General features: G+C 54.9%; 1 protein-coding gene across 1 annotated transcript in view; it reads right to left on the bottom strand.

Annotated features, from left to right (window-relative positions):
* The window catches only part of DKK3 (dickkopf WNT signaling pathway inhibitor 3), a 39,503-nt gene that overhangs the window by 6,729 nt on the left and 8,862 nt on the right, over window positions 1-23,912 (bottom strand). Inside the window, exon 4 of the mRNA XM_062196491.1 lies at window positions 22,894-22,977. Within this exon, the coding sequence (XP_062052475.1) occupies window positions 22,894-22,977 (84 nt within the window). The remainder of the gene's footprint in view (window positions 1-22,893; window positions 22,978-23,912) is intronic.

Genomic DNA, 23,912 nt, shown 5'->3' with positions numbered 1-23,912 from the left:
GTAGGGAACTAATGCCAAGTTCAATGTTGGCTTAAGGAAATGAGCACTGCATATGATCTGGGAGTAATTAATGAAAATTCAACTACATATTTTCCTGCGGGCTCCCTAGCATCTACCAAAAAATCAAATGCATATGTTCTTTGCCCCAGGAATGTCCCTCCCAGGTGACCACCCTCAGAAGCACTGATCCATTTGTGCAAGTATCTGAGGACAAGGAGGTTTAGGGCTGCACTGTTATGTGAGGATATTTCACCAAGTTTGTGGAGAAAACAGAAATAAAAAGTCAGCTACTTTTTGCACAGAAAAATGTTGAGATCCATGCACAGTTTTCTCATATTATGCATTTCCCACACACTTTTTGAAGTCTCTCTATATTATTTGTAATCCAGGAATGTCCAAGAAGAGGGAACTGACTCCATGACTGCAGGGCCATTTCAGGGGAAATGCCTCAGGCAGAGAGGGAAGAGCAGGCAGCACCCTCGGCACCAGGTGAGCCCGGGACATGGCGGTGCAAGGAGCCTCAGGGTCCTCTCCAGACCCTGCACATGCAAGGGACCCCCTCTGCTCTCAGTGCAACAATTCTCAGGGAGACGTGACCAAGGAACAACAGAAAACGATATCAGAACCAGGCAGAAGGAGTGGATTTTGCACAGGAAGATCTGGGAGATGATGTTTAATGCAGTCTGCCCAAAGTCAGAACCAAAATGGAAAAAACCAGCTGGGTTTGGTGCCGGGGGGAGTGAGCGCTGCCGGTGGACTCCTATCCCTTCCAGCAGGGGATGCTACTGACATGACGTGGCCCTTGCAGAAAATCCAGGACTGGTGGGAAGATGGCTGTGGGCTGAGGTGACAGCAGGGGACTCTCCAGAACTAGAAGAGCTAATGGGTGACGACGCACAGGAGCGAAAACGGGGCCCCCAGTGAGCCAGCATGAAATCACGGGATCCAGCACAGTTGGCTTACATGAGCAGTGAACCGAAGACGTAACACAGGCACTTTCAGCAATACTGACGGAGGAAGAAACTTCTCTCAACACTGCCACGGGAAGAAAACGCCCCTTAACTTTCTAACGATTGCAGATAAACACAACAGGCCAGGCTGGTGCGTTGTGGGTAGCAAGTGGGTCAAGCCGCCACTTGCAACACGGGCACCCCATATGAGCTCCAGGCGGCTCCGCTTCCAATCCAGCTCCATGCTTTCACACCCAGGAAAGTGGCAGATGATGGCCCAAGTGCCTGGGCCCCTGCCTCCCATGTAGAAGACCTGGATGGAGTTCCAGGCTCCTGGCTTCAGCCTGGCCAGTCACAGCAGTTGGAGCCACTGGGAGAACTTACCACTGGATAGGAGATTGATCTCTGTCTCTCCCTCTCCCTCTGTCATTCTGCTTTTCAAGTAAATAAAACAAGCCTTAAAAAAAAATATGGATTTTTTTTTCACAATATCCTGTGATTTTTAGACTAGGCTCTAGGGTTCAGGATTCATGAAATGATCTAAGATAAAAACTAGTTACAGGGGCTGGCATTGTGGTGTAGAGGGAAAGCCGCTGCCTGCAATGCCGGCACCCCATATGAGCATTGGTTCGAGTCCCAGTTGCTCCACTTCTGATCCAGCTCCCTGCCAATGGCCTGGGAAAACAGCAGAGGATGGCTCAAGTGTTGGGTTCCCTGCCATCCACGTGGGAGACCCGGCTGAAGCTCCTGACTCATGGCTCAGCCCTGATCATTGTGGCCATCTGAGGAGTAAACCAAAGGATGGAAGTGCTCATTCGCGCTCTCTCTCTCTCTCTCTCTCTCTCTCTCTTTCCCATACTCCCTCTCTTAACTCAAGAAAATAAATAAATCTTAAAGAAGAAACTAGTTAAAATAATCACATAATTCAAAGATAACATTTGCATCTTAAGCCTAGTAGAATATTGAACACCATTCCTGGATTTGCACCAACACGCCTACCAACATTTCTATGGAAACCACCGAGAGCAGAGAAGGTTCTAGTTCATGGTTCAGTGTCTGTCCAATGAAGAACAGCACCATCTCAGTTATGCCAAACACTGCATCTTCTGGTGCTGTTTTCACACAGCGAAGCCATGGCTTTGCAGCAAACTGAGAAACACAACATTTAGATTCTTCATCAAAAAGAAGTAACTCCTTGCACAGTGACTTGGGTGATACATCGCCAAGTCAAAGCAGCATGTGCTAGAATCACATAGTCCCACTCTTGAACAGCAGAATGACAGCACAGCCGGGTGGGCGCGTGCCTGTCGCGGCACCTAGCCATCCGGGGCTCGTGACGGTCATGTACTGAATGGGTTAAACCAACAGGCTACCAGAATGCTGACCCTTAGCCAGGATTCAGACACCAAAGCAAAAAGGCTCTCCAAAGGAGCTTTGCAAAGATCCAGGAAAAATGGATTTAAAAGACTGGCAGATTTCCATATGAACTTGTTGAAGTCCTCTCTTATGTGCCATTCATTTGGCCTCTCATTTCCCAAAACTGTACATTTGGAATTTTCATTATCAGTCACCTCTTCCAGATCACTCATTAGAGACACAGAAGCGAAGACCCCTGTAGCACTAGCCCCTGTGGCCCCCGCTGTTCACAGTTCTCCACCAGGAAAAGGGGGCATTCGTCCCCAGGAAGAGATCGCTTCCCTTATGGGTGCCTACGCACGGCAGCGCACGCCCTGCAAGGCCACGGGCGAGCCGTGCACCCGCTCTTCCCGGCACGGAACCTCAGACAGAACTGGATCCACTGCAGTCCCGGGGTTCCTCGGCTGATGTGTTCCCGTGCCTCCAAGACCTCGGCTAGGTCCATCCCTGGAGGAGACTCCACGGCGACATTACGCCACAGCCCACCAGCCTGCCCTGGGGGCATGTGCCACATCACTCCCAGCGGACCCTGGAAATGTTTTCAAAGGCTCGTGCTCGCCCTAGAAACCAGGGGACTCCCAGGTTGATCTCTGGTTTTGTCATTTCAGAGCTGTGTGACCTTGGGCTGCCGACTCAAACACAACTGAAGAGGAGGAGGAGGGCAGAGCTCTTCGGCAGGGTCCGCGCTCTGAACAGTGGCCATGGCAGCAGGCGGCTGAGCGTGCTCCTCCCTGTTGAACGCCTATCCCACCTCCAATGTTCCCCAGCAAGAGCCAGCTTGTCAGCAGAGAGCAGATCTCAACCCACAGGGGCCTGGCGTCCCTGCCAACAACTCGGGGACTGAACATGTAGCCCTGACTTATTTATACCCCAAGGGTGTCACAGAGGAGGGAGGTGGCCCGTGTACCCAAAGGTGGGCAGTCTGGAGACACAGTGGCCTCCCCTCATAGGAGAGCCAGGCTTGGGTGTCTCCCGAGGCCCCCTTAGCAGCAGGGGCGGGCCCCACCTCGGCAGCCATTTCAGACCCAGGCAGGTGGGAGGAGAGGACATGGCTGGAGCTGAGAGCCCGATGATCTTCACCTTCTCCTTGACATCCATGTCTCTCACCTGTGCTCCAGGGCTGTGTCCACACTTGGGCCAACGTGCTACAGGAACCCCAGTGTCCAGGTGGGCCCCGGAGGGCTGAGGAGTGAGGCCTGAGGCCTGGGAGGGGAGGAGGAAGCTTGGGGTCGTTTCCTGAGGAGGGAGCACCTGGCAGGGCCCTGGGACTGGAGGACAGACTCCATCCTGCTGCCAGCCGCACACCAGGGCACAGCAGCGGGAGAGCGGAGACGCCACTCCGAGCACTGGCTAGCGCCTGGGGCCTCCACATAGGAGGGCCACTAGTATCCTGGCCGGCACCAGTCCTCGCTAATCCCCTCCACATGTTTCTTCTTTCCCAATTCACAGAGGTGGACCCTGGGTCACCCGGCTTGCCTGCACGGGAGTCAGAAGGCCCTAAGGAAAGTTCTTTCCACTTCCTCCTTGGAAACCATCATTTTCCTCTCCCTTGGTGCCAGCCATTCTCCTCTCCTCCATCAGCTCAGCAAGGCCCTGGCACGGGGCCCAGGGCCCCATGCACGCCAGGAAGCAGAAGACGAGAACTTACAACCAAGGCCAAAGCCCCTGGGTGTCTGCGCCTAAATGCCACAGTCTGGAGAACAAAAGCCAGCCACATAGGCTGCAGGGCTCCGATCTGGTCCTGGCCACTCCCTGTCTGTCTGCACCGGCTCCCAGCTCCCGGCTCCCGGCTCCCGGCTCCCGTCCGGACCAGCAGCCTGGGAGCTGGCGTCCGACTGAGGCCATTCAGAGGACAGTTGGTTGGTCGCTGTGTCGTCCCCAGGAGGGAGCTATATTTAGACGGCTCAGAAGCCGGCGGGGAGGTGGGGTTGCTAGGATCGAGGCTTACATTTGGCAGGGATGCTGGGCCTGGAAACGGCCAAGGGCTTCAACACGATCACGGAACAGTGCAAATGGCAAAGGGGCCGTTCTAAGTCTTGATTTTCCAGTTCAGCATTTATCGGAGGAGAGAGGCCCCAAGAAAGCAGCAGCCCATAACTGGGGAGGGGGAGGGGTCAACAAAGGGCCCCTGTGGGCTTTGAGGGCGGTGGGTGGGTGGCTCCCTGGGGATCTGCTGCCCCTGTCCTTTGTCCTCCTGCTGGCCAGAGCACTGGGTTGCTCCACACTCCTTGGAAATTGCAGACATGTTTGTCATCACACGGCTCAGGGAGGAGCCCACCCAGGGTGGACTCGGGCCTCCCACGCTGTCCTCTCCGGCTCAGGGCAAGGAGCGGAGGTTCAGGGGACCTCCGCCATCCCAGAGCCACTTGTCCCTGGAGCCTTGCACGCCACAGCAGGTGCAGGAGTGGACGCTGAGAGCACCGACTGCTTGCCTGCACCTGCTTCAAGCTGTAACTGGCTCTCTCTGTGCATGAGCCAGGGTGCTGCTGTGACACTGTCCCCGAGACTGGGTAACTCACAGTGAACAGCAAGTTATTCGCTCGCAGTTCTGGAGGCTGGGAAGTTCAAGACAGAGAGGCCAGCAGCCGGCGAGGGCCCACTTGCTGCATCACCCCATGGCAGAAGGAGGAAGGGCGAGAGAGAGCGAGAGAAAAGGGGGCTGAATATACCATTTTGTAATGCACCATACAAACGCAGTAACGGCATCGGTCCATTCACCAGGGCAGAGGCTTCAGGACCTGCCCACCTCTGAAAGGTCTCGCCTCCTGTTGCTATTACAGTAACAATGAAGTTGCTAGGAACTGGGAGTTCAGGAAGGAACAAATAATTCAAACCCTTAACAGGTACCAGCTCATATGTACCCAGCGTGTACTTGGCATTAGAAGGACAAGAGAAATTATGAAGAGATGCACAGATGAACCACTGGTCACTCTCCCTTTTCCAGATGAGGAAACCAAGCCTCAGAGGCCTCTGTCATCCGAGGAAGAACAGGCAAGACTGAGGTGCAGGTCCAGCAGACCTCCAAGCGCCGATTCTCTCAGTGCACGCTGTCACCTCCAGGTGCCCGCTATGGGCTCATATGCTGACGTCCTTAACGCCTAGGACCTCAGAAGGTAATCTCGTTTGGAGATAGCTCCACCGAAGATACAATTAGTGAAGATGAGGTCCCTAGGGCTGGTCCTAATCCAATCTGACCGCCCTGACCTTGTACAAAGTGGACATCTGGACACCAGCACGCAGAGAGGGAAGATGATGGGAAGAGATAAAGAGAAAGCCAGCTGGGTTAGTCATCTTTTAATCACCAGAACAAAATGCCTGAGAAAACTCCCTTTGCAAATAATTTCTGTAGCTTACAGTTTAGGGAGGCTCAAGTTCAAGATCAGGGAGTCCCTTTGGCTGGGCATCTGGGGAGGGGGTGGAGCACGCGGAGGCGGGATCACATGGTGAGGCAGGAAGCTGAGCACCCTGCCTCAGAGGGTGCATGTGTGTGTCTACTTCTCCCAATACAGCCACCAGGACTGGGTCATGGGGGCTCCACCCTAACGGCCTCAACCGACTTAATCGCTACCCCAAGATCCCACCATAAACACCACAACTGGATTACGTTTTCACTCTCTTCGGATCTTTAACTTAGGACACTGCGGTTTAAACACCTTCACCTAAGAGTCCGTTTTGTTCTGAGAGCCAGGCAAGCACAGACGCCTGCGGCAGGCACATTTGTCTCCAGCACAGCAGGCGCCTGCCATCCCTCCTGGATGCTGCTCTGGAAACTTCAGACAGCTCAGGCCGGTGGGGGGCCCAGACCTCACCGCGGGCTCTGGCCTGACCCAGCTGCAGACACTGCCCCATGGAAAAATCTAGGCAGCAGCCAGCAGCCAATGCAGCTATTATCACTCCACAGTGCCAGCGTCTGCAAAAGCCTGCTCCCTGGGGCTGTGCCTGCCAATCTGTCTTCCCCAAGCCACATGGCCCAGTAAAGAGGAAAATGCACCCCCTCTCTGCACCAGGGTGTGAAGAGCACTCCCGTCCCCTCCCCAGGCTCCACTGCCTGGATCATTCAGGAATAGGCCTGGAGCGCTCCTCCTCCCGGCCTTGCCTGCATCCCCAGAGCAGGGGCTGCCCTGGGAGCCCCCCTCTCCGTCAGCTCCAGGGGAGATCAGACTTCGGGGACGGAGCAGGCATTCCAGAAGAAAGCCTCATGCCTCGCTCTTGTCCCACTGCCAGGCCGCAGCCAGCCCCACGCTCACACAGCCTCCAGCACATTCTTTCGGCCTGAGCGGCGTCTCCTCTGGAGAGTCTGACTCCGTATTTCATTCCAAAGGAAGCTTCCTCATGCTCCCGAGTCGTCTCTGATCACAGGAGCGCCTGGGTTAGAGAAAGCGCGGACGGCCCTCTCTCTCCTCCCTACACCTTTCCAGGGGCTTTGGGCCTGCTCAGCTCCTAGGCCCCATTCCAAGGCACGCAGTGGGGGAACCACTGGCCCTTACCTGACCTGTCCTTCCCCAAACACACCCGGTACACAGGCACTCCACACGCAGAAGACCGGGAGGCTGTTTGGAACATTGTGTCCCAAAGCATCAGTGATGTCACAGCAGCACTTCTGGGTCACCCCGTAAGAGGAAGGACTCAGGCATACCCCTCCCCCACAATAACTTGAGACCCCTTAGTCTGGGGGCTTTCAAGGTGGATCATCATGTTTCACAACTAAGAACAGAGGTGCCGGTGTTGTGGTATCGTAGGCTAAGCCTCCACCTTCAGCCTCGGCATTCTATATGGACACCAGTTCATGCCCCAGCTCTCTGCTATGGCCTGGGAAAGCAGTACAAGATGGCCCAAGTCCTTGGGCCCCTGCACCCACGTGGGAGACCTGGAAGAAGCTCCTGGCCATTTGGGGAGTGACCCAGTGATTCTCTCTCTCTCTCTCTCTCTCTCTGGCTGTAACTCTGCCTCTCAAAAATAAATAAACTTTTTAAAAAGATTTATTTATTTGAAAAAGTTACAGAGGCAGTGACAGAGAAAGAGAAGTCTTCTATCCACTGTTCACTCCCCAAATGGCCGTAATGACCGGAGCTGAGCTGATCCAAAGCCAGAAGCAACGAGCTTCTTCTGGGTCTCCCACGTGGGTGCTTGGGCCATCCTCCGCTTCTTTCCTAGGCACATTAGCAGGGAGCTGGACCAGAAGTACAGCAGCCAGGACTGGAAATGGCACCTATGTGGGATGCTGGTGCTGCAGGCCAGGGCTTTAACCCACTGTGCGTTGGCCCCAGTAAATAAAGTCATTAAAGCAAGAGAAAACAAAACAAAACAAAAAAAGCAGAGGTGGTCCACTGCAATCTGAATTTCAGATAAATGGGCAATATTTTAGTACAATTTGGGCCAAATATTGCTCTTTCAGTAAAAATCACCATCATAGTATACAGAGCATCCTATGTTTTATCTGCTGGCTCCATCAGCAGGGGACAATTTCACAACCATGTTTCTTGGAACAGAGAGAGTAGGGTTGGCCTTGGGCAGAAGACAAGGAGTATGGGCTGGTGGCCACAGGAGGCCTTGAAGACAACCAAGAAGGTGAGGCCGGCAAGGACATCAGGAGCCTGCCCCTGACCTTGGGCCCTCGGCTAGGAACAGAAGACACCGAATCGTGAGGGAGGAGGCCATGAAATGTGGCCCTAGCTCCCTGCCACCCACATCCTTGCCTGGACTTCAGGGGCTCTGTGGGCCAGACAGGGCCCCTGTTTGGGTATGGCAGTAGTGACCGTAATGAAGCCAGCACTGCCATCATTTCCTACACACCCGCCACAGCTGCCCAACATCCTAACCCTGAATTCACATAAACTTCAAATCCCCCACTGAGAGGGGTACTGTCATCATTCTTCCCTGTTTACAGCTGACAACACGGAGGCACAGAAACGTGAAGGAACTTGGCTCTGCCAGTGGCAAAGTCACACAGCTAGCCAGAGGTGGGGCTGGGATGTGAGCCCAGGCTGGTGGCTCTCACGCTAGGTCACACGGCAGATGGGGGCCAGGAAGTCTCCCCTAGACAAGTGTTCAAAGCCCGTGCCCTCTGCCCACGAGCCTTGCCTTGTGGAGCAAAAAGAGAAGCAACAGAAGCTGGGGGAGAGGGGCAGAATCCCAGATGGAGAGAAAGGAACAAATCAGGACAGACAGGCAGAGCCACCAGCCCCTGCCAGCTGCCCCAGCCTTCCCCAGCCCCCAGGGATGTGGGGAAAGTCAGGTGCAAACCCCCCCTCCCCCCCCCCCCCCCCCCCCCGCCAGCTGCTGCTGATTCCATTCAGGACCCATAGCCCCTTCCACTGCTGCAAACTTCAGGCTGCCAAGCCAGCAGGGCCCTCGGCACCTGCATCCCACCCAGCAGGGTCGCACCTAACCAGGGTGCACAGCCAAGCTCTCGCCAGGTTCCCAGGAACTGAATCCAGACCCGGATCCGGTAAGGGGAAGCTGAGTGCCACAGAGAAACACAGGCAGCTTCGCTGCTTCTCTTGAGAGGCACCCGTTCCTGCCCAGCTCCTGCTGGGAACCAGAAGATGGGGAAGAGGCCCTGGACAGAAGACTGGGATTTCCTCCCAGGCAGGCAGGGTTCTGTGCCCACAGAGATGGTCCCCTTCCCCCCCCAAGGTGCACGATGTGGCCAGCTACAGCCTCGCTCCCCCTCCAGACTCCTCACTGCCACCGTTATTGTCCTAAAATGCAAACCTGATTATGCCCGTCCTGAGCATCAATGTTGTGAACATAGCTCCAAGCAGAGGGGCCAGGGTTGGGCTAATTCAATCAACATGTAATCGGAGGAGACAGCCCGCTTCCCAGGCCTGGGGAGGCTGTACCTGTCATCCCGGCGTAATCAAATAACGTGACAAGGAGGGGGTGACTCCAAAACCACGTGTGTCCTCCAGTGCCCAGGCTGGAGTTCCATCGCTGGGGAGCTCTCTGCTCTGCCCAGCGAGTGCCTCCCAAGAGCCTCAGCCTCCCCCCAGCTTTCATTAGCACTGACCCCACAACCTCAGCCAGCAGCCCTGCTCCCCTGCGACCCTGACTCCATCCTGCTCGGGGTCCCAGTCCTTGCCACCGCACTGGGAAGAGAGGCTCCTCTAATTGAATGACACTGCATGACCTCCAAGGCTGGGTCCCAGCCCGCGCTAAGCCTCCATTTGGTTCTTTGCTCCATCGGATGCCTGCCCGCTGAACCAAGCCGCCATGTTGTGGGGAAGCCCAGGCCACGCAGAGGCCAGCAGCACCAGGCGAAGTCCTCGGCGGCACCAGAGCAGAAGGGAAAAGAGCTCCAGCTACTGGGTCTCCCCTGGCTTCAAGCCTGAGGCCCCACACACAGTGGAGCAGAGACAGTCCCCGGGTCCCCTCCTTGTCCACATTCCTAAAGCAGAGTCCAGGACCCAACAGATGTTTTACAGCACCAGGTCACGGGCTGATAGAAAACTGGGATGCCATGGATCCCAACTCGCCCTCTGCTTCGCCACTTTTCCTGTTCTGGACCTGCAGGTGCTGTCAGGATCCAGCAGGTGTCGCCAGAGCCCGGGGGTGGGTGGGTGGAGAGGCTCACTTCCCACAGGTAGACTAAATAAAAGCAATTGCAGCTGCTTCCCAGAGACAAGGCCTGGTCACCTTGCAGCTCGGTGGCTCACAGGAGCCTTTTCATCTCCACTTGACCCCTTCTGGCTTCCTCGGTGTGGAACAGCCCCTGGCCGTGGCCTCTGTGGCCTTCTTGGCTGCTGCCCAGGCCAGGCTTGGGGGAGGCTGTTTTCCTTAGCAAGGCAGCTGCCCTCTCTGTTCAAGGGTCCAGCAGAGCGAGCACTCCTGTGACGGTGACTGTGACTGCTCATAAGACAGCGGTTGTTGTAGATGTCCGGTCTCAGGGTGGGCTGCCTCCAGTTCTGGTTGGTTACTGAGGAAGAGACCCCTGCCTCACCTCCATGGTGCTGGAAGCCCATGGGGACCGTTTTTATGCTTTCTCTCTTCTGAAATTAACGTTCTGGGCATGAAGCATGGATCTCCGAAGCCACATGTGGGGAGTGACGTGGGCGCCCAGGGTCATCAGGTGTCCGAGCAGTCACAGGTGCTCCTTGGCCACAAGGTGTCAGGTCGGAGGGACAGGCGTCCTGGGAGGAGTCACAAGAAAAGACACAACACAGGAGCGAAGGGTCAGGGGGTCACGAGGGCTCTCCTCGGAGTTGGCTCCAGGTCACAGCAGGAATGTTTCCGGTGAGCTTCCAAGCAGCTCCAGTTCGACGGGCTGCAAGCTGTACCCTCTGCTGTCACCACACCGTCACCTGGGGCAGGTCTCCAGCACCTGCCTCTTCCCACCATTCCAGCTCCCGTCTTCACCCACAGCCTGTACCACCTGCCTCGGGGCCTGCAGAACTGGAGGTCTCCCGGTGCTGGCATCCACTCCAGAGAGCCAGTGTGCAGCCTTGGAGGGCAGCAGTGTCCTGGGTCTTCGTGGTTCCAGGCCCTGGGCACAGGGCAGGATCAGGCTCCCATGCGGCCACCAGGGCCTCCTGGGGAAGCCACCTGTCCAGCTCCCTGCTAATGTGCCTGGGAAAGCAGTGGAAAATGGCCCAAGTGCTTGGGCCCCTGCACCCACGTGGGAGACAGGAAGAAGCTCCTGGCTCCTGGCTTCAGATTGGCTCAGCTCGGCCATTGTGGCCATCTGGGGAGTGAACCAGCAAATGGAAGACCTCTCTCCCTCTCTCCCTCTCTCCCTCTCTCCCAGCCCCCATCTGGCTCTCCGTAACTCTTACTTTCAAGTAAATAAAACTTTTTTTTTTTTTAAAAAAAAGGAAACTCCAAAGTGAATCCAAGCATAAGAACCACTTCATTGGGCCTCCAACCTAACCCTAAAGAAAAACACACCTCAGGGAATTTGTTCAACTCCTTTTAAAAAAACAGGAAATGAAAACAAATAAATGAAAATCTGAAGAAAAGTGAAAGTAACACAAAACAGAAACACGGCTATTTCGCCTCTGCAGGAAACAACAAGCACTTCCCGAGCAAGCGGCAGGGTCGCCGGCTGGGGGACAGCCGGGCGTCCACCCTGGGCCTCCGACCCGCAGCCCCAGCAGTCGTCACTCTTTCCCACCTCCAGCACTACCCACAAAGTTCTTCCGTGGTAAGGACGAAAATGCGGCTTCTGGCATTTTTAAACTTTTCGCGTTGAACCCTTTATGTTGCTGAGTCTGTGAAAAACCTCAATAGGTTTCAGTTTGGAAAAACAGACACTCTGACTGCGGTTCGTTCACAAGTGGCCATGTCGTGTTCTGCTCCACCTTGTGGGAAGGGAACACGGAGAGCTCCCCCTCCAAGGAGAAGGTCAAATGCAGATGGGCTAGGGAAGGCGTCTGGGCACAGCCAGGCCTCCTACGCAGGCACCCTGCAGCCACCCACCCTCACAGCGGCCCCAGCAGGGCTGGGGGGCATCTATGAGGACTCGGCCACTCGCTGAGCCAGGAGCTGGCTCCAGGGCTGTGGAAAGAAGCCATGCGCCCTGCGTGATGGGCTCCCACATCTGCTCCCTTCCTCATTTCTCACGTGCAAGCCTGAGCAAGTCATCAACTTCACTGAGCCAGCCCGCTCATCTGCGAAGTGGGATGACACACCGAACGAGTTACCATCTAGGAAGATTAAGGGTGATCAGTCCACACTGGGCAGGGGCCAGACACCCAATTGCTAAAGCAGTGGCTGTCCATGGACCCTTGGGTGGGGCAGTGGTGGACATCTGGGACCTCAGCTAGTCACTGTGTGTCTGGGCGCCTTAGCTTCAGGCTGGGGCTGTCCTGACCCCTGTGTTAGGTGGCTCTGGAAAGCTGAAGAACAGCTGAGATGGAATGGCCATCCAGGGCATGGCACAGAGCAGGTGCTCTTTCAACCCCCAAATCCCAGCACAGTGTGGGGAAGGAGAGCAGCTCTGCCCGGTTACAGGGAGCGTGTCCACAGATACCCTCCAGAGAAACAGCTCCTCGAGCGCAAGGCAAAAGGAAAAGGCTGTCAGGCAGGGAGACGTGTGTGCGGGGGGCTGGGCAGGAGTCAGGTCTCCGCTGCTGCCACCTGCCACCTTGGCCACCCCGGGGGCCCCTTGGGCTGGCGAGCAGGCCCTCCTCCCCACTAGGACTGGAAGTTCTTCCATCCCAGCCACTCTTCCCTCGGCCTTTTATTTCTGCTTCCTCTTCGAGGAGGCCCGGAATTATGAGACTATGGAAACTTCAGGCTGTTTTCCCTGTGGCTGTATTTTCCAGATCCCATCATTGCAATGTGTCACTGGCCAGCGTCAGCAGGCGCCCGCGCGTGCCACCCACTTCAAACACTCCTGCTGTGGCTCACAGAGCTGTTCCGCACACCCGGTCACGAGTGAGGACGGCAGAGAGTGGGTGACAGATGCCACGGCTCCCCCCCCCCCAAGCCTCCTCGATGTTCCCTCCCGTGACCCACAGGGCGCCACCACCCCAGGGAGGGGAAGACCCCATGTGCACTGTCACACACATGTCCTTTAGTGATGCTGGTTTTTTATTTTCGGGGTGTGTGTGTGTGTGTGTGTGTCGGCAGCGGGGGAGAGGGGTCCCGGTGTGTTCAATGACTCTGGATATAACCAACACAAATCATAGCCAGGTGGTGGACGGTCTGACAGTTTCCCAATCACCCAAAATCAAGGCGGCAGACTCAGCACGAACTCCCCTATCAGCAACATACCTTCTGACTGACATGGTCAAGGTGTATGTCTGGGTTCAAAGCCCAATTTTACCACTTAGTCATTTACTATAACTTCTTAACTCCCTGACCTCTGATGTCCTTAACTGTAAAATTATATTTACTTCCCAGTAGTAAAAGGATCAGAAAATAAAACATGGAAAGACATCTGGCTGGCTCACGGCCCAGTACATAGTGGGGGTTCAGTTATCCAGGTGAATGAATGAAGGCAGGAAAAATACGCACAGGACTGTTTTTTCCAGCAAATAAAACTCGATTGCTGCAGTGCTTTGTGGCATCTTCATGACCTCTAAGTTTCTGCTTCACTTCCTCCTACTTATTCCCAGGCCACACAGCTTTCACGGCTAACCTCAGAGTGGCCACCCCACGCCAGACAAAGGGCCACACGGGTGAGCGGACGAGGTCCCTGCCTTCCGCTCATGGTCTTCTAGATAATTCTTTTGCTGTCACTTTATGAGTTTCAGCTTTTTCTCCCATTCCCCTCCAGTCTTCACCATCTGTCCCATCACTGATCCTCCAAGATATGACACAGACAGGGGCATCTAGACCCTGCTGGCCCACAACGTATTAAAACCTGAGCTCAGCAGGATGGGAGGTTCCAGCTCTGACCACTGCACAACTGCAGAGTAACGATCTCTCTCCATCTCGGTCTTCCCATCTGCAAAATGGGAGGCTTGGTCTGGACCAGGGGTGGGAACGGTGTCCGCTGCAGTCCTTTTCCCCCCCGTTGTCAGTGAGTGCCCCTGGTGCTGCAATGTCCCAAGAGCTGAGAGCCTCTTGGCTCATCAGGAAATAACTCTGCGATTGATTAGCAATGTCTGCCCCAGGCATGGCGCTTGGGGGATGGCACTGTACGTGCCATGTGTTTTCATTCCTGGTCTAAAGGGGGCTCAAAAGACCCTGTGAATTCTGCCATTTGTCACTGTGTGACTCAGAGAAACACTGCTTTGCTGTATCTCTTGCACAAGGTCTGCCTTCACACACATCGTTTCCATCTGCTTGGCCTAGCACCTTGGTCACCATAGCCCTTCAGAAATATGCTCAGTTGTCATGTTCAAAGCAACAGCAAACAACAAAATACATGTCTTTGCTGACTCATCACACTTGTACCCACTAAGCTACTGCCTCCTGCCTGGAGCTCCAGGAAGTGAGGTCAGGAAACAGAATCTGCACTTACTTAGGTCTACTGAGTGCCAGACACTCTCCGTGCATTGCCTCCGACTTCCCCAGTCACTCACTGCCTCTCCCTTTCCTAGAGCAGGCCCGGGGCTCAGAGCTGGGGGCGGGGTTGGGGGGGGTGGCCAAAGGAGCAGGGATCCCAACTCACGGCAGTTTCCAGCCCAAGTTCCTCCACACCACGCACCCCTAGAAAGGACCCAGGTATCCTGTTTACTCTTTTGTTTCCAGGAGTGGAGGTAAAAATCAAGCCTGACAGGAGGTCTAGACAGAGCAATGGGAGCTGGGAAGACATGTGGGTGGCTCAGTCTCCGTCCATCATTGTAGGGACTTCCTGCCTGATTTGGGAGCCCAGCTCAGCTTCTCAGAGTCGGAGCATGACTGAATCCTGAGAGCACTGAACATGGCCTTCTGCATGCCCACAGCCCATCCTGACCCAGCTCCGCATCAGCTCACCCCGGGGTGCCAGGGCCCTGTAGCTCCAGCTGAGCCATGTATCCTCCGGTGCCTACAACCACAAAAACTGAAAGGTGAAAAGCTGTTCTGCCATGGGCACTGCTGGCGGGAATGTAAAGTGGTGCAGGTGCCGTGGAAAAGGGTATGTGGGGGCCATTTGCTGGCACAGTGGTTACGCACCTGGCTGGAATATCACATCCCATACTGGAGTGCCCGAGTTTGAATCTCAGCTCTGCTTCCAATTCCGGCTTCCTGCTAGTGTGCACCCTGGGAGGCAGTAGGTGATGGCTCAAGTCTTGGGTCCCTGCCACCCATGTGGGAGACCCAGATTGAATTCAACACTCCTGGGTTCTGCCTGGTCCAGCCCTGGCTGTTGCAGGCATTTAGGGGGTGAATCAGTGGATGAAAGATCTCTCTCTCTCTCTCTCAAAAACAATGTTCTATTAAGAACATGGGTGTAGGAAGTTCCGGAATTAATTAAGACCTCGGTTTGTTTCATTTCTTTTTTTTTTTTTTTTTTCTTTTAATACTGGCTCTGCCATCTCCTAGCACTGCTGAAAAGGCGCCGCGGTGAATGCCTTCCCCAAGAGTCTGGAAGGATCCCCAGGTCCCTTCAGCCAAGGCCAACCACACACCAGCATGAAGGAGCAGCTCAGCCGACTTGTCCAGACGCCATAGAAGTTGGACTGCCCTGTCGCGGACACCATCCGCCAAATGAGACTTCAGGTCCAATCACTGTCACTTGCCTGGCCAGCCTGCTGGCAGCACACAAAAGCAGAGGCTCCCGTTCTAAGGGAAGCTTTCCAAACTCTAAGGCCTGAAGCCAGGCTTCTTGCAGGGCAAGAGCTCTGCCTCAGGCCCCAGCCTCGGCGGAAATAAGCAAAGCCCAACCCCACCACCATCCCTGCCGTCCAAACCACGTCTTCCTGGCTCTTTCCCCATCACGGTAGGCAGCACAGCACAGGGAAAAGCACGGCAGAGCTGGATGCGTTCCCCACTCAGCACGCATTCCCAGCCCCTTGGCATGGCTCTCAAAGCCAATTCCTGCCCCTCCCCAGCTTCCTCTGCAGCTCGCCCAAGCCTGCCTCCAGCACTGACATTCTAAGCTACCGAGCATTCCTCAGACATGTTCCTATCTTTACACACCTTACTTCTCTCCGTCCCCACAACCGAGAATCCCATACACCACTCAAAATGCAGCTCAACTGCCACACCTTCCAGGAAGCTGGTCAAGAAGAATGAACAGGGCCAGTGTGGTGATGCTGCAGGTGAAGCCATCCCTTGCAACACCGGCATCTTGTAGCAGAGTGTGGTCTGGGTACCATCTGCTCTGCTTCCAATCCAGCTTCCTGATCATGTACCAGGGAAGGCAGCAGATGATGGCCCGAGGAATCTCAAGACCTCAGTGCACTCTAACTGTTTATAACAGACCACAAGAAACCTGCCCTCTGCCAACAGGGCTGTCGGCTGGACAATGAGCACCCTTGAAAAGAGAGACTGGGACAAAGGGAAATAAGGTGGTGTAGAGGTAAGAACATGTCTGAGGAGCACCCGGTAGCTTAGAATGCCAGTGCTGGAGGTAGGTGTGGGGGAGCTGTAGAGGAAGCTGGGGAGGGGAGGAACTGGCTCCGAGAGCCATGCCTAGGGGCTGGGAATGCGTGCTGAGTGGGTAACACATCGGCTTCTGCAGTGCTCTCCCCTCTGCTGAGCTGCCTACCACGACGTTAACTTGTGCCTCTGCTTACAAAGGGAGACCCACGAAGAACCCTCCCTGCAAAGTCTCCCTGGGTGCCTGATCTGACCTCAGCACCAGGCACCCACCACGCCCTGTACACCCTCTGCCCAGAAAGAGCACATCCATATCGAAGTGATCTCTGTATGGCTCTGATCCACTGTCAGCCTGGGTGCTTCTCGACTTCAGAGACACCTTTTACATCTACCTGCCAGAAAACCCAGTAGGTGCTCAAAACAATGTACAAACCATTGAGTTAACACATTCTGGGCATTCTGAGCGTCATGGACTGGGGACAGCCAAATCCTAATAACAAGTGGCTGACACCGACTGACTTCCAGCTCCTGTGTTCCAGGAGCCACACTGTTTCTGACCTGGATCACTTCGCTGTATCCTCATGACAATACCACCCAGAAGGGACTCTTATTAACATTTTGGGGCAACTGAGGCTTAGAGGACTTCAGGATCTGAAGCAAAGTTTCGCAGCTGGTGAGTGAGGTGAGCAACGGAGCTGGCATCTGAACTGGCTGCCTGGGCCCAGATCCTTACCTACCCCTCTGAAGTGCTTCTCGGAGTCACTTAGACGTTGGTTGGGAGGTTTGTGGAGGGGTGGAGGGAGGAAGCAGGAAGGAGGGCGCCCACTGTTTTGTATTAACAGGGTGGAGGCAGTGGGCAGCCGGTCATCCCACCTCCCGCCTGGTGTGGCACAGCCCATTGGCTCACACAGACACTGGGCCCTCCGCTGGTTCTGGCCAGGAATGTGGAATCATTGACAGCCCCTGCTGCAGGTGGGGGCTGGTGAAACACAGCCTCGGAAACAGCAGTGCGCAATGAAAGGCACATCAGCTTTCGGTGGGAAAGTTGGCAGGGTCCCCTGAAATTTCAGATCTGCATATTCTTTAAAATTGTTTTAAATTTTTTAAAAAAAATTTTTGAAAGGCAGAGAGAGACAGAGACAGAAAGATTTTCCATCTGCTGATTTGCTTCCCAAATGCCTACAGTACCCCAGACAGGGCCAGACGGAAGCTAGGAGCCAGGCACTCCATCTGGGTCTCCCATGTGGGTGGCCGGGGCCCAAGTACTTGAGTCATCAATTGCTTCCTTCCGGGGTCTGCACACCCTCTGACTTAGCAACTTAATTTCTAGGATTTATAGAGTGGAAATTCTCACAAAATCATTCAGAAACATAGGTGGACATTTGTGCCAACATTGTAAGCAATGCACAAGACCTGTTTAAAAGATTCAAGAAACTGATACAGGAGAAGTCTGCAAGCTTGAATTCCTGAAGACACTTCTGTTAATGATCTGGTGACTGTTTTACCAACCTTTCTTACACACACTGCTTTTCTAAAATGGAGATATTTTTACATACCAGATACACACATATGTAGATTTTATAGACTTTGTATATTGCATACACCGCTCTCCAACTGCCTTCGCTTACTCAGCATGTTACAGAAGGCCTCCCTTTTATGCCAACATACGTGACAGTCATCTGTTGACCCCACAGTATTTGCTTCGGGATGTGGAATCATTTTCTCTCTCTCTCTCTCTTTTTTTTTTTTTTTTTTTTTGACAGGCAGAGTGGACAGTGAGAGAGAGAGACAGAGAGAAAGGTCTTCCTTTTGCCGTTGGTTCACCCTCCAATGGCCGCCATGGCCAGCGCGCTGCGGCCTTCGCACCGTGCTGATCTTAAGGCAGGAGCCAGGTGCTTCTCCTGGTCTCCCATGGGGTGCAGGGCCCAAGCACTTGGGCCATCCTCCACTGCACTCCCGGGCCACAGCAGAGAGCTGGCCTGGAAGAGGGGCAACCGGGACAGGATCTGGTGCTCCAACTGGGATTAGAACCTGGTGTGCCGGTGCCACAGGCAGAGGATTAGCCTAGTGAGCCGCGGCGCTGGCCGGAATCATTTTCTCTTAACAAACACCTTCTTGGAAGATACTTGAGTTGAAGTGAATACAATGCATTATCACGTGGTTCCAGCCAGGATAAGGTTCAAGAGAAAAAGTCTACCCTATAGAAACTGCTCATCCTCATCAACTGTGTTTACCTGGGACTACGTACCCATTTCTCAGAATCATACAGAGTTCTCCAACTGTCCCTCTCCTCCTCTACTTTTTCTAGTGGACTAAGGCATGGAGACTTATACATAGCCAAAATCACAAAGTCAAGCCAAAGTTGGAATTTAGAAGCACAATGGGCTCAAACGCTGTGTTCCGCAGGGCTGTGGAACTGCACATTCACACAGACGATGTCCTCACCCTTAGGACAAAGCTGTTGTCCTCGACAGAAACCAAATACCCTCGCCAACCTGAGGCCACACCTGGAGCTTGTCAGCCCTGAGCACCACTACTCCCTCACAGCTCATTCTCCCCAACACCCAATCGGACACACACGGTCACAGGACGAGGCAACCCATGGCAGAGGGAGGGCATGAGCAGGTGCAGCCACCTGACGCCATGCCCCGGCCTCAAAACACCAGGGGCTGGGGGCCGCAGGGAACATCCACATACCCTCAGCTCCCGGTCTAATCCCAGCATCCCCGCAGCAGGTAGCTGGGAACCAGGGCGAAGCCAGCGTGGGCCCAGTGTTAATCCCCGCTCAACAGCAGTGCGCTCACACAGGCGGGTCCATAAGTGCTGTCACACTAGCTTCTCTCCCGCTGCACCACCTCACCTCCACACAAATCACAGGCCAGGAGTCTCCCAACACGGAAGCCTCTGCTTTCACACTTGCAGGGAACTCCACAGTCACTGCCTTCCAGCCGGAAGGCCCTGGCGGTACCGGTCCCCTCCAGAACAAGGCAGTCACCGAGTTCCTCCTGTCTACCCTGTGGCCTGTGTGGATGGCTGATCTGGCCCTCCCGTGGCCTCCGAGGCACTGACCAGCGTCTCAGGTGGCTGTACACGGCAGACCCCATTGCTTCAAACCAAGTGTGTTCCGCTGGGAAGACAGCCAGACCCACTCCCTCCTGTCCCAGACCAACAGGAGACCCACAGGAGAAAGGCAGGAAGTGCTTCCCCAGGGGCTGTGAGCTGTATCTTCATTAGAGGCCAGAGTCTTTAAAAATAGCGACTAATTGGTTGGCTAACTGGGCCAGGCTCTCCCTAGGTGAGGACACAGCTCTAAATAAAAGCCTCCTATTTGTGCAAAAAGGCTCGTCCGCTCTCCAGTTTTCTCCCTCGCCGCAGCTCTCCCGGGCCCCCTGTCACTCAGCTCAGCTACCCGGGGGCACCAAAGCCACCCCCCAGACACGTCCAATCACATCACCCTGGGCTGACGCGAAATGACAAGCCACATGCCCTTCTCCCTCTCACACGTGAGTGCAAAACCAGACCAGCACCTGGTGCAGATGGGGTAAAATTTCTAGACAAGCATAGTGTGACCGTCTGTAGCTACTGTCTGCAGTTCCCACAAGCCTGCCCGGGTTACCTGGCCTATTTGCTCACATGCCAGCCCTTGAAGAAGGGAGGAAGAGGGCTTCTGGGGGTGTCCCTTTCATTGCATTCAGCTGGGAAACTCAGAGCGTGCCTATTTAGCTCCTTTTTACAGGACATGGAGGGTGAACAGCACCCGACTTTGTCCCTGGAAACAGCCAATCTGCCTTGAGGAGAAAGTTCCCGCAGCACACAGGGCGGCTCAAGGCCTGAAAAGGCAGAAAGCGCCAGGTGGCACAACTGTGGGGTGGGACAGTGGTGACAGCGCTCCACCCTCCACACTGCTTGGAAGGCAACCTCGTCTTTGCAGCTTCCTTCTCAGAAAAGGCGGCTCCGCGTGGCTGGGGAGGTGGCGCCTAGGCCCCAGCTCGAGTGGCTTAGGACGAGGGCGAGCCCAGGAAGGGAAGATGGTGGAATGCAAGGACTCCAGGGTACTGGGAACTGGTCTTGAGCCCCTGACTCTGGACAAGCTGCCCTGACAAGGAGCAAGGCTCAGCAGTGGGGAACACAACTCAGCATCGCCACCACATGACGTCCCTGGCACAGGCAGCTTGCAGTGTCCAGTCTGTTCTCCAATGCCCCGCAGGATTGTTCAGTGAGCACCACATGTCCCGGGTGCCCCTCTGAGCCAACCCGCTGAGCTCAGGTCCCAAGGGCCCGAGAAGACATCAAGACAGCTTTGATGCGTGCCTGCCTCTGGGTTCCTCAGATCTTTCACATCCCTCCAATTTCCTGCATCCCTGGGACTGTCTTACACAGGGGTGTGGACCCTGCCCAAGGGTGCCTGGAAGGCACTTCAGAAAGCTCATGGGAAAATGGAATTAAAAGTTAATGGTGGTGTCCAAAACTTTGAAATCCATGCATGGGAGGAGTCTTCAAAAAAGTTATGGAAAGTATTATTAAAAAATTACCCATGGAGGGGCCAGCACTGTGGTATAGTGAGTAAAGCTACTGCCTGCAGCACCAGTTCAAGTCCCGGCTGGTCCACTGCCAATCCTGCTCTCTGCTATGGCCTGTGAAAGCCGTAGAAGACGGCCCAAGTCCTTGGGCCCCTGCACCTGCATGGGAGACCAGGAAGAAACTCCTGGATCCTGGCTTCAGATCAGCACAGGTCCGACCGTTGCTGCCATCTGGGGAGTGAACCAGTGGATGGGTGACATTCCCCCCACCCTGCCTCTGCTTCTCTGTAACTCTGCCTTTCAAATAAAATAAATCTTTAAAAAAATTACCCATAGATTTCAAAACGTTTTGCACCAAAATATACTTAGCTTTTAATTCCATTTCCCACAGACTTTTTGAAATCCCTCTGGACACCCCTTATCACATCATGGGCATGAGACTGCGTGGGCAGCACGGCGATCCTGGGTGCACAATTCCTGCACTCTTGGGAAAGCTGGCACCAGCTCACAGCACACAGCACGACAGTGCAAGCAGCTGTCCCCTGTCCCATGTGCGCTCCTAGCATCTTTGAGGTCTGCTCTCGTACCTGCCCGTCACCCTCAGGGTCTCCATTGCCCCCACTCACACCCTGACATGGCTGCCCCACACTCGGAAGGTGTGTGTTGCCGCTGCGTGTGCCCCTGGGCTCTCTGCCTGCACAGGTGTGCTCACACACAGGGCTGCTGCCCCTGGGGCGCTGCAGGGCTCTGCAGAGCAAAGCTGCGGCAGGGTGTAATGACACTCACTTTTCTGTAGCATGAGGACAAAGGCTCTTCCCCTAATTCTTGGCTCTGCGACTTGTATCTCCTGCCCTTTCCACTCCAGAGCTTCTGCTCAGGCCTCTGTCCCTCATTAGGCCCCAGACACAGACTTAGATCTGCAATGCTCTACAGCCACATCCTGTGGCCACCTGCTTCCCTCTCTTTATTCTACCTTGGAAAGCTGGCCTCTCTCCCTTCCTGACCTCAATGCAGCCTGCCCTTGCTTCATAGGCTTCTGTACTTCCAGGGCTGAGAGGTGGGAAAACTGTTAGCTCAGGGAAAGATGAGGACACCAAAGCACCCTCAGCTCGCTGGAAACAAACTCACTCCAGCAGCGCCCTTGGCCTGGCACCGCACAGCCCTCCCCGTCACCTCCCAGGCCCTCTTGAATGCTGGCTGCAGGGAATGTCAGCCAGCTCCCAACACTGAGCACTGAGCCACACACAAGCAAAGAAACCCATCAGCCGCCACCCAAGGCAGCGCCACCTTCCTGCTATCAGCAGGGTCCTCTTCCAGCAATGGGGCCAAAGGAGGTGACGGGAGACCTTGATGTCCTTGGCAGGCCAGGGGTGCGGAAGGCATCTGGGAGGCTGGGTCCTGGCAGCCCCCATAAAGGGGGTACAGGGTTCCTGCTGACCACGCCCTGACGTCTCTTTCAGAAGGGAAAGGGCAGCCGAGTTGCCTCTGACCAGTGACTCCAACAGGAGCCCTCCAGCCTGAGCTGCACCACGGTTTTCCTCCTGTGAAATCATTCTCTCATACTCCACAGTTAGGACTCTGCCGTTGTATAAAATCCAGGCCACCTTTGTTCTAAGCAGCAGGCAAGTGACAAAAGCGTCACAGCAGGACCAGAGCCTGATGATACCTGGAAGGCACAGTCAGCCGTCCTCCCTCTAGGCCTGTGGGTCCCACTCACAGTGCTCTTGCTCTCAAGCTGCCTGGCCAGGGCTGGGATGATAAAACAGCCGCCACCCCAGAGGAACTGGAGATTTCCCTGTCTGGTATCCCCAGTCAATATACTTGGGACTGGCTCATCCGCCTTCCAAGCTGAGCTGGGGGCACCCAATGACCGTAGAGCTTAATGTCACCACTGTTTCTGATGCCGAGCACGCAGGGGACAGAGCCTATTACCCAAGTGCACCTGTCGGGAAGACAGCGTTGGACCTGGGGAAAGGTGCGAGGCGAGGGGTGCAGAATGAGGCACAGAAGAAGCAGGAGAATCCGCCCCCTTCCGCCCAGGGTCTGCAGTGTGGGCTCCTTGGGCAGGCAGGGCACGAGCACGGCGCAGCACTCACGTGGCTCCTCTTGCCTTCTTCGTCTCCCACAGACGTGATGACTGTCTCCGAGAAGACCGTCTGTCCCGTGTGGTTGTTGGTTACCTAGAGGGGAGAGGTACACTGAAAGTGAAACAGAGGGAGGGTGGGCAAATCCCACACACTGGTTAATTTTTAGTGTCCTCCGTCCCCCAACTCTGAAGCGAGAGCACAAGGTGAACAGTCAGACGCCCACTGCCCTCTTTCGGCCCGAGTCCTGCCATGCCCAGCAGCCCTGAGGTGCAGTGAGGGAGGTACTGGCAGAGTGTCTTGGAGCTGTGGGGCAGGGGGGTGGATGGGGCTCAGCGCAGAACCTGACCCCTGGTACCTGCTCAGCAACCACAGGGGCACATCCCTCGGAACCCAACACCAGCGTTCTCCGTGACAAATGGCAGGGCTGGGGGCTGTGGACATTTTCATAGAAGCTAGCAGGCTTCCCCAGCAGCAGCCCCATTCCTCACTCTTGTGGATGGTTTCCTGTCATCAAAAGTGCTGAGCTAGTACACGGACTGTCCCGGTATTTCTCTCTGACTCTGTAACCAGGTACAGGGGCAGGCACCTCATGTGGAGCGCAGGTGATCCCTGTCCTGGCAAACAGCTTGTCTACCACCTGGCTTGACCCAAGAGTTATGGCCTCTGTGTTCTTCGCAAGTGTTTCCTTTTCTGATTCATAATTTTTTCATTTCTACATATTTTTCAAGGACCAGCCAGCTCTCAAATCACAGGATTCTGTAGCTGGAACAAAGTGGAAAATTCACCCTGGTTTGCAGAAGTGAATCAGGTGCCAGTCCTGAGGAGGTAGGGACTAAGCCTTCATGACCATGCTTTTACATCTTCACCTAAAAAATTCTTCTCCCCAGAAAATACAAGGTATCTTCCTCCTCTCTCCCAGCTTTCCGCAGGATACACCATTGTCAGAATTTGTAAAATTCTACAGTCTGGTAGGGATGGGTTGCATGACGTCTCGGGGCCTTAATTACATGCCTGTATATGTGTAACCT

The sequence above is a fragment of the Lepus europaeus genome, chromosome 7, assembly GCF_033115175.1.
Source record: "Lepus europaeus isolate LE1 chromosome 7, mLepTim1.pri, whole genome shotgun sequence".
Taxonomy (NCBI): domain Eukaryota; kingdom Metazoa; phylum Chordata; class Mammalia; order Lagomorpha; family Leporidae; genus Lepus; species Lepus europaeus.
This window is presented reverse-complemented; position numbering and strand designations above follow the sequence as displayed.